The sequence below is a fragment of the Neophocaena asiaeorientalis genome, unplaced genomic scaffold (assembly GCF_003031525.2).
Source record: "Neophocaena asiaeorientalis asiaeorientalis breed wild unplaced genomic scaffold, Neophocaena_asiaeorientalis_V1.1 scaffold124, whole genome shotgun sequence".
NCBI lineage: Eukaryota > Metazoa > Chordata > Mammalia > Artiodactyla > Phocoenidae > Neophocaena > Neophocaena asiaeorientalis.
The window spans coordinates 15,460,515-15,471,746 of NW_020174135.1; the positions used below are offsets into that span (position 1 = coordinate 15,460,515).

Here is an 11,232-nt window from a genome sequence, read left to right on the forward strand (position 1 = left end):
TATTTGCTCACTGTCTTTCCCCAGTGGAGCTGGCAGGGCCCCTGTGTGTCGGTGCTTCACCATCCTGGACTTAGAACCTGGCCTGGCACAAAACAGGTGTCCAACAAGTAGTTGTTAAGTGAGTATCTCCTGAAATAGACTACGAACCTAAGTGTGGTTTGACAAAACTCGACTGGTAAGGGCTTTAAAATCCATTGCAACTCCTCAGATCCATGATGCACTGCTCACCCTCTACATTCCTCCCCTTCTCAAGTCAGGACATAGTTCACAAATGATATACTTAATAGAGTAAGTTTCGTCCATGATTTCTTCCTCAAAAGGTGTTTATTAAGATGAAAGCCACTTTGCAATTGAGAAAATATGGTAAAAATAACTTTAGTTACCATCTCTTGAGAGCCTTGGCACATAAACTATCCCATCAATTAAGTTCTCTCGACCCCTGACGATAGGAATTCGAGTCGCTACTAACAGTCAAGGATCCAACACAGGCCTGTCTGGTGCCAGTGCAGTCCTGTTACTGCAGTTCACATCTGCCTTACCTCACCTGTGTGTGAGGGACGGAAATTAAAAATTGTACAAATCCACACGTTTCTTCTAAGGCACAGGGTGATCCCATCAAAGGAAAGACTGTCATCTCGGAACAGCTCTTGAACTTAGTTTCAGATTTGCAAATGGAGTCTTAATGTTGAGTTGGAAAGAAAGTTTAGTTATGTGACTGACAGGCTGAAAAGAATAATGGAGTTTCAAGGTACCATCTAGGAGGGAAGGGAGCGAGGGGAGATGAATGAGGGAGAAGAGAGAAGCCCACCAGAGTGGGACACAACATGGCCAGACCACTGAGAAATCCCCAGCTCAAAGAGTGCTCAAAGAATGTTTAAGACAAGAGGATGCCAATATGCAATTTTAAATTATTTGTTGGGTGGCACGGGGATATAATTCTTCCACAAAAGGAATAAATGCCCCTTTCTACCGACCTGAATTTTACTTCAGAATCTACCATAAAAGCCTAAATCTTTTGATATAATACAGTTACGGGGAATGCTTAAAATAATATTGCCTTCCGTGTTGCTTTGAAAATCTTTTAAAGATTTAGACTGGAACATAATCTGTTGTAAAGAATTTTGCGTAGATATTTTAGAATGTACTGGTGACGTTTCATGTTTGTTAACATTGTTGCCCCAAGTACTCCTGATTTTCCACAATTTTCAGAATAGAGAACTGATTTTATTACTGCTTACCAAAGTAGTGATTACTGAATAAACACTTCAGTTATAACACAGATCCTTTAACAAGGACCTATCATATCCTCTAACAAAATTCCTAGAAACACACTGAAGACAACAGGCTAATTAATTTTTTATCTTTCTCTCTTCTCATGACAGAGGAATTAAAAGACATTTAAAAGACATTAAAAAATTACCTCTTTATTCATTTTGAACCATTGATACTGTACAAAAGGATGCCCAGTTGCCCGGCAACACAGCTTCACAAACTGTCCAGCCAAGACTGCCTTGGATTCTGGGTTTACAGTGATCTTTATTCCTTAAAAAAAAAAAAAAAAAAAGTTATATAAAGTCAGAGAAGAGGGGTTTTCCTTGTTTATGTTTCTGAAACCAAAAGAAGAAATATTTTGGAAATAACCTGCATATTCATCCTGGTTATAAGTCATCCATTCACATCTCCTTCTCCATCAGATGATGAGTTTGTGAGCTCCAGGCTCTGTAAAACCTGGAGGAAAGGAACTCACCTGCAGAAGACTTTGATCTACTGTACTTCCCCACGATTGGGGGAAAAAATTGTTTGCCATATTTCTTCAATTCTGAGAAACATTTTTTCCACATTCTAACACCTCTGAAATCAGAATGAACCTTATCATAGCTGTCTGCATACAGCAGTCACGATGCTTTCTCTGCGCCAGCTCTAGAAATACTTAGTCATAAAGGCTTATCCGGCCAGCACTTCAACTGAGTTAGGTGAGCTGTTAGTAAGACAACTTGAGTTTAAATACCACTTAAATGTCTTCAAAAGACATATGAGGGACTTCCCTGGTAGCCCAGTGGGTGAGACTCTGTGCTCCCAATGCAGGGGGCCCGGGTTTGATCCCTGGTCAGGGAACTAGATCCTGCCTGCCACAACCAAGAGCCTGTGTGTGGTAATTAAGACCTGGTGCACGGGGCTTCCCTGATGGCGCAGTGGTTAAGAATCCACCTGCCAATGCAGGGGACACGGGTTTGAGCCCTGGTCGGGGAAGATCCCACATGCTGCAGAGCAACTAAGCGCGTGCACCACAACTACTGAGCCTGCGCTCTAGAGCCCGCGAGCCACAACTACTGAGCCCACGTGCCACAACTACTGAAGCCTGTGCGCCTAGAGCCCGCGCTCCACAACAAAAGCCACGACAACGAGAAGCCTGTGCACCGCAACAAAGAGTAGCCCCCGCTCACCGCAACTAGAGAAAGCCTGTGCGCAGCAGTGAAGACCCAACACAGCCAAAAATAAAAACAAAACAAATAAACAAGTTAAAAAAAAAAGACCTGGCACAGCCTAAATAAATAAATATTAAAAAAGAAAGGGCATATGAATGTCAATGCTGTGATTTAGCATTAAAACTATTCTGTAACCAGAAAGGTACAGAAACACAACAGCAGTATATAAATTTGATACATGTGATGCAAACAGTTCTCATCTGAGAAATGACTACCAGCATCAAAACTTGGAAAACTTTTGACAGGAGCTTCCTGTCAAAGATCCTGGAGTTGGGCTTCCCTGGTGGCGCAGTGGTTGAGAGTCCACCTGCCGATGCAGGGGACGTGGGTTCGTGCCCCGGTCCGGGAAGATCCCACACAAGATCTCCTCCTCCACGAGAGCCCCCAGTCTTGTCCATCTCAGGGAAGATAAACCAGGCCCCAGCCTTGCCCCAAGCATCCAGTTACTCAGGACGGAAACTTAGCAGCCCCCCCAAACCCCTCCTGCCCACGTCCTCCTTCCCCACGTGTAATTTAGCTGCGAGGCCTGTCGCTTAAGCACTTCCACATCTCACCATCTTCAATGCCGTGAGCTTAATCCAAGCTGCCGTCCCCTCCCAAACTGAACTATTGTCACAGCCTGCGAACTTTCTTTCCTTACTTCCAACCAGCAGCCCAATGTCTTTTTAAAACGTAAATTAATCCATGTCACTCCTCTGATAAAACCCTTTACTGACCTCCCATTGGATTTAGAATAAAACCCAAGCTCCTTACATGGCCAACGAGGCCCTCGTGCCCACCAGGCTCCAGCCGCGAGGGCCTCTTTCCTTCGGAAGACAAGCTCTTTCCTGCCTTTCCACCTCCTGGTCCTCTGCTGGATTCCCCCCTAACCCCCACTGTTTCCTGACACAGTCTCTCATCATCCAGGTCTCCAGCTGGTCCAGGAAACATGAGCTACCTCCCCCCTCCCACCCAGCATTACACTCATCCCACTTTCTGGGCTTCATTGCACTAATCACCCCAAGTCCCGTTTCTTATTATCTGTGTCACCTGCTAAAACAGAAGCTCTTGTCTCCGCCACCAGTTTACCAGATGCCTAGAATAGTGCCTGGTATATGTGAAACGGTGGGTGTTCAACACACACGTGTTGAACGAATGTGTAGAATAATAACAAGAATTACTATAACGGCAATTTACTGGCTGCTTTACATATGCCTGGCACTTTGATCTCTAACTTTCAAAATAATCACGTGAGTTAGATATTGACTAGATCTATGTTACAATGAGGAAAATGAACTCGCGTCATTTGCAGAAAGTCATCCAAATTACCCTGTGTAAATTATTAACTTCTCTGAGATTCCTTTTTTTTCTCATTGTAAAACAGCAGAACCAGGATGCAAAGCTAAGGTTTCTTGGGCTTTAAAACCCTTTTAAGCCTTGGGTTATCCCAGTGATTGTTCTTTTTTCCTTCCACCTTTATTGAGGTATAAGTGACAGATAAAAACTGCATATATGTAAGGGTGAGCAACACGACCCAGTATAGTGTACGTTTGTGAAATGGTTGTCACAATCAAGTCAATTAACACATCCATCACCTCACATAGTTATCATTTTCTGATGGCTCTTAATGCATCTCCCAGGCTAATCCCATCTTCTGCCACAGTGAGCCTCTCTTACTGGAAGGAGGGTGTCAGGCACGGTGCAGTGTCTTGTGCTGTGGCCAAGATCCTCTGCTGTTACACAAAGAGACGAGATGAGAAGGAAGGAAACTGAAAGCCTTTCTCTCTAGAGGGTCTTACGAAGAAATGAATGACTTCAGAGGAAGGCGCCCATGTGACCAGGATGTTCTAAAGGCTTCCTTTGTGGGAGACAAGACTGAATGATTTTTAACAGACATTCAGACTCACAGCTGCTACATCTGTCCTGTACCAACAGTTTTAGTAGTCTGAGTCTTCAAGAAGCAATCAAAGACATGTCTTTATTATCTACTGCTTCAAAGACTGAGAACTGAAAGGTACAGTGTGATTCGGAACCCGCCCTGGTGAGTAGCACAGAGAGAAGTCACACCTCCCGTGTCTTAACCACACATATTTCTTTCCACCCTGTCTCGTGTGCGACAGGGAACCACGGTCACCTCTAACCACCCTCGCGCAGCGCCCACTAGGCAGAATGTGCTGAACAGAGTAAAGAGGGAAGATGACACAGAGCTCTGGACGGTGTACCAAGGCAGACGAAAGTTCTGTTTTAAAGGTTGAATGCACAGCTTCCTGGCAAACGAGCCTATTTTCAGATAACATCTGCAAAGAAGTCAAAGAGGTTACTTGATTTCCTGTAAGCCGGAGAGAATCTGACTGGGTCTGATGGAACATGGGGATTGTGCTTTCAACACGTGTACACCTGTGTAGAGCAACGGGCTCAAGGTATTACACAATAAAACTACAACCCCCGCTGGAATCGCTAAACAGATAAATTAGGGTGATTCTTGACCTGACAAAAGGATTCATCATAGGTTCCCTTTGAGTTGTTGTCTCTTGCAATGCAGTTACTATCGAAGTAATTCACAGCTTTTCCAGGAACAGATCTATTGGGTACGTTTCAGCACATCTATTTTCAGAGGCCATGAACCAAAAAACTTTTTCTATCATCTTCCATCTAAAACTCTCCCTCAACGTTATTTTGAACATTTCAAAACTATTACTGAAAAGCACCCCAGAGAGTCCCAGAATAAATACCATTCCTCTTCCTCTAACAACTTCCCCTCATTACACAACCAGTGTACTGGTTGTGTACTTTCCTCTTACAGGTCAATTTACATTTGCATCTACTGTGGCTAAACCTGGTCTCCTACATCACACCCCTCATCCTTCTACATCATCGACAACTCCCTTTAACACCTTGGCATGGAAACCCATCCTTCCAGCCCTCACCACCACTCTCTTTCTAGCTCTCTTCTTTAATTTTACTCCCATTTATACGATCTTTGCCTCTTTTCACTTCTTAATATCTTGCTTTCAGGAATTTCTGTTGTTCATGGAACAAGATGAGTCCCTTATAAGTAAGGTCTAGCAGTTGAGTACTTTTTAATTTGGCAAGAAGAAAAAAATGGAAGTCTGTGGGTCAAAGAGAGAATTGAGGTAATAATCCATAACTAAGCCTCCCAAACAATCCAGAAACTTTCTAGTATTATGGAAATGACATTGAGTTCAGGTCAGGGTCAGGAGACCCGGATTCTGATACTACTTTTGTCAATAACCAACTGTGATTTTGGCCAAATGATAACTTCTGGTAATCTCTTTTTCCACATAAATGTGTGCTCACATTTAAAATTTAAATGTACAGGACATGGAAGCAACCTAAGCGTCCACTGACAGATGAATGGATAAAGAAGATGTGGCACATATATATAATGGAATATTACTCAGCCATAAAAAGAAACGAAATTGAGTTATTTGTAGTGAGGTGGATGGACCTAGAGTCTGTCATACAGAGTGAAGTAAGTCAGAAAGAGAAAAACAAACACCGTATGTTAACACATATATATGGAAGCTAAATTAAAAAAAACCCCCAAAAACCTAGGGGCAGGACAGGAATAAAGACTCAGACGTAGAGAATGGACTTGAGGACACAGGGAGGGGGAAGGGTAAGTGGTGACAAAGTGAGAGAGTGGCATGGACATATATACACTACCAAACGTAAAATCGATAGCTAGAGGGAAGCAGCCGCATAGCACAGGGAGATCAGCTCAGTGCTTTGTGACCACCTAGAGGGGTGGGATAGAGAGAGTGGGAGGGAGGTGCAAGAGGGAGGAGATATGGGGATATATGTATATGTATAGCTGATTCACTTTGTTATACAGCAGAAACTAACACACCATTGTAAAGCAATTATACTCCAATAAAGATGTTAAAAAAATAAAAGTAAAATAAAAAATAAAATAAAATTTAAATGTTCATAATAGTACTGTTCTGGGCTTTCACAGAATTGCGAAGATAAAATGTGAAGTAAAGCTATCCTGGAAACGAAAGAATAATATTCAACTATCTTTGCTCTTGTCTCAGAGACAATAAAAGTAATAAAAAATTGGTACCAGAAACATGAGTATAGTACAAGGAATTAAAGAAGAAAAATGAATTGATATGAAAAAGGGGTGGGGAAAAATGGAAAAGACGTCAGTGAAATCACATGACTCTGCCAGCACTTCTGAAATGTATGCGCAGCAAAGCTCCTTTCATACAAGAATGAAATAAAATGGCAGCATCACAGAACTGGAGCAGAAAGAACCTTGGGATCCATCTAATGAAACCCACGTGTAACGTGTTAATTCTCTCTAAACATCCCCCACTGTCTAGTCTCTGCTTAGCCGATTCCAGGTCAGAGCACGGCTTCCTTGGCAACCAATCTCATGATGTGCAGGACTCTAGTTGATAGAGACTACTAGTCAGCACTCAAATGGTTTCTCTTAAACAAAACTCTAATTGATGGCGCTTATACATCTGCACTCAAATGGTTTCACTCAAAACAAAAACATCTCAAACGGCACATCTAAGTTTATCTGTATTTGCCAAGGTTACAGATGCCAATTTTGGTTGCTTTGAGATCAGAGTCTTTGACCCTTAAATAAAAAAAATAAATAAAGGTCTAAAAAAGTCATTACAGACCTCTGGTTCAAAACAATTTCAGCAAATTCATTTAACACCCCGCCCCTCTTCAATTCCCACTGAAATGACCACAGGAATAAAAATAGGGAAATAATGAGTCAGAGCTGGAAAATGCAGATGGACACCATCCATACATAAAAATTATAAGCCACTTCTCTAACAAAGGGCAGGCAAGACCAGTCTGAGAGGCAAGCTGGCCAACCCATGTGCTATGGAAAAGCCCAATCGGAGGGAAAGCAGAAGACAGTAAACCACAACCTTTTGAAAAATATATTAGGTGTCAGAGCTCATGGAGCACAAGAATTTGGGGGTGAGTTACCCTTGGCTTAGACCTCATGCTAAATGAGGGACCACTGAAGTTGGCTCCTAATCAAGGCAGGTGTTCCAGTTAGAGATGGGGGAACCCTCCCCAGCTACCTCTATGCCACCAAAGCAAAGACATCCAAGAAACTTGGTACCACAGCTATCTTCTATGGTCATCTCTGGCTGTCATCCCACAAACAACTGGGACGGAATATGACAAAATCAGACTAAAATAAATCTGAAGTTTCCCCTTCTCCTTGTATTTAGGCCTGAAAGACCTGTTCAGAGGTTCACAGCATCTTAGTCACCCAAAACCAGGCTCTCTATAACGACAATCAGATAAAAGTCATCAGGCTTTTTGTGGAATAAGAACTAATGTCTTCTTATGAAACTGCGCTACCAAAAAAAAAAAGAGAGAAAATGTTAGATTATTCCTCCTTTTATTTTCACCAAGATTCAGGAATACACTCAAAAGGAAAAACGAGATTTAATATATACTTGTTCTTATGACTGTACTGGACGTGATGAGTTACATGTTTGTCTCCCCTACTAGACGATGAATTTTGAACATGCGGGAACTATTGTCTTAATTCATAGTACCAAGCACAATGCCTGGAAGAGCAGAAGTATTAGAATACAGTAATGTTGATTGAATGAGCAAAACCCCAGATCAAGTTGATTCTATCAGAGCTTGCATTCTTAATATAATTACAGTAGTTTTTATTCTCAACGTCTTTATTGAAATATAAAAATTATTCTCAAATTCTTATATTTCTATATTCTAATGTATGTAAATACAGTAAGTTTTAGATTATCCAAGTAAGATTCCGGTAGAAAGCTAACTGTAAATTACTGAGTTTTATTAGATCCCCAAATATTTCCTCTTAAATCAATAATTAACATTCAAGTAACAACTGATTTCTAATGAATACTATAATGTGCCTAATATGACATAAAACTTCACAGAAATAGTGCGTAAGTGGTCATGTAGAAACTGCTGTCTTTTTCCTATTCTCCCCTCAAATACGAAAGAGTCCCAGGGGACAACTGAAAACGCCTGTGGGCCCAACATCGGAACGATCTGCGCAGGGGAACACTGACGGTGAAGCGCTGATCCTACTATTTGGAGAGAAACACAAAGAGCAGGAACAGATTTTTCCCAAGAAGATGACTGATGTTTATCAGGATGGCACTGTACTCGCTGCTGGCCTATCACGTCAAAACAGAAAATACTGCTACAAATTCCAGGCGCATCATTACACACACATAAACATGTGACTCAATTTCAGTCAAGCTCAGTTTCTTACGTGGGAAACTGTGAAAACTTGGAAACCTTTGATCTCAGGCCAGTGATCACACCACAGATCATGAGATGTGTGTGCAGCCTCCGTGGTCACCTAGATGCAACTGAACGCAGCATCATCTCAGCAGCTCCTCCAAGTCTGAGAGGTAGAGAACACTGACTCTCATTTTATTGACTTGGCAACAACGGTGGAGTAATTAAGTGCAATTATTGAAAAACGTAATGAGATAGTAAAGTTATAGTTAATTCCCAAAGAGGTTCCTTAGAGGCCCCGGTAAGTCTATAAAGTCTGAGAACTTAGTGGCTGAGTGCCCTAGACCAGCAGATTTCAATTGCCACAACTCTTGGGTACTTTTGAGACACTGGGGATACAAAAATTAATAAATGTCACCTGAAGAAATAATTTACTGTTTGGTGACAGAAAGCAATTGCATCTAGATGGGATCTGCATTATCCCAGGCCTCTTGTATGAAGAGGCACTGAGAAACATTTGTCAAGCATCAGATACAGTGGGTAACACAAGAGAGGCGTTTATAGAGGACCTACTTCCTCATCTACACTAGGCCTGGTAGAGCCAGGGATAACCTGAGAGTCCAGGTTTCCTGGCTCACAATCCAGGGTTCCTTCCATTTGTAGTAGACTTTTCAGGTGCTCCCCCTCACACGCCCAGCATCCAATTTTGTTTGGCGATCCATGAGGTTTCTGGAAAGCTAACTGAACCCACTCCACTCCTGGCTCTACGCCAGGGGAACTGGCACATTCCAACTCCCTGGCTGGTGACAGGTACAGGGGCAGGCACGTGGCCAAAATTAGTTAGCTTATTAGGGAATCTTACGATTTTTGCTGAGACGAAGATTAATGCAAGGAACAGCTGGTAGACATCCTATGACCAGGTAGAAAGTCAGCCTTGGGAGGAAGCCAATGACAAGAAAGGAAGAGCAAAGACAAAATACAACTCCTTGGAAACAGGGCTGCCCCCTGCCTTTCTCGAAGCCCAACCTGCTTCAAGACTTTTCTGTTGGAACCAGCATGCTCCCTTTATTACACCAACTTGAGTTGGGGTTTCTGCTACGTGTACTTGTCAGTACACCACTACAAGACGTGTCTCTAATTCCCCAAGCCCCCAAGAAAGAAGGTCTGCAGCGCCGCTGCCATCACGTGACTTGGATGACATGGTCCCTCCTGCTGACGTCATGGTAACTGACCAACTCCATCCACAGTTGTGGAAAGGAGGGACTGTTTCCTATTCCTCAAATCTGACCTTGGAAGTGAGCAACCTCACACAATATTGGTATATTCAGGAAAAAAAAATCGTGGTTGAGTTACTCAACATTTCAAAAGCACCACGTTGGCAAAAAACTTCAACAATAAACATTTGTTACACTTTCTCTCATTCATATATATAAATAAATGTGTGTATTTACTTTCTTGGCTGCACTATTTTAACATAAGTTATAGAAACCTTTCCCCTCAACACTTTCACATGCACTTCCTTGGAATAAAGACATTCTTCTATAGAAGTACAGCACCATCGTCACATGGTAATTCCCTAACGTCTAATATGCAGGTTATACTCAAGTTATTCCAATTGTCCCCAAAATGTCTTCTATAGCTGTTTTTTTTGAAAAACAATCCAACAAATGTTTATACACTGTATTTGCTTTTTATGTGTTCTTTAGTCTCAACCTTGGCGGGGGGAAACGAGGCTCCATATGTGTACATGTTTCAAAAATACTTAACACAATTCATTTGGTCAAATGAGATATTTTCCTCTGTCTCCATGAACTCCTGGAGAACGTGACCCCGGGAAGCACGTACCTGGGGGGTTGAGGAGCTGAAGGACCTCAGTGTGCTCCATTGTCTGCAGGAAGTCGCTCAGCTCCACGACCGTACAGCCTTTCTCACCCAGCAGCTTCAGTAAACACAGGCTCGGGCTGCCTTCAGGCTCCAGAACCTTAAGACAACACTGCTCCAAGTCTAGACAACTGCAAACAACAAATTTAATTCAAGTCAACAGATTTTCTTCACTATGACCTGCCTGCTATGTGTTTGGCCCCGTCATGGGTGTTGTAGAGAATACACAGCAAGTTGTTGCGTGGTGGGGAAAACGGTTTACATTACGAATGCTGCTGTCCCTTTAGACACGGTCTCCTAATGATGCTCATCTTGGACAGCAGAAGTTGGCAAACTTTTCCTGTGAAGTGCCAGAGAGTAAATGTTTTAGGCTTCATACGGGCCACAATGTTTTAGGCTTCATATGTTTTATGCATATTCTTTTCTTGATTTTTGTTTTGTTTTATAATTTTTAAACTATAAAAAAACATTCTTAGCTATACAAAAACAGGCAGTGGCCTCAATATGGCCCACAGGCTGTTGTTTGCAGACTCCTGTTCTATATGTTTCGACACAATTTTGTCTTAAAATCATGAGCTTTTCTTTCACAAGCATGTCTTCTTTACCCAACTAGATAACAGTACTCCTAGCAAGCAGACACCCTATCATA

The 11,232-nt window shown here is 42.2% G+C and overlaps 1 protein-coding gene across 1 annotated transcript in view; it reads right to left on the reverse strand.

Moving 5' to 3' along the window:
- MALT1 (MALT1 paracaspase) overlaps positions 1–11,232 on the reverse strand; it is a 57,938-nt gene that overhangs the window by 38,598 nt on the left and 8,108 nt on the right. Inside the window, exons 3-4 of the mRNA XM_024754867.1 lie at positions 10,548–10,733; positions 1,421–1,542 (exon numbers count right to left, since the gene is read on the reverse strand). Of these exons, the coding sequence (XP_024610635.1) occupies positions 1,421–1,542; positions 10,548–10,733 (308 nt within the window). The remainder of the gene's footprint in view (positions 1–1,420; positions 1,543–10,547; positions 10,734–11,232) is intronic.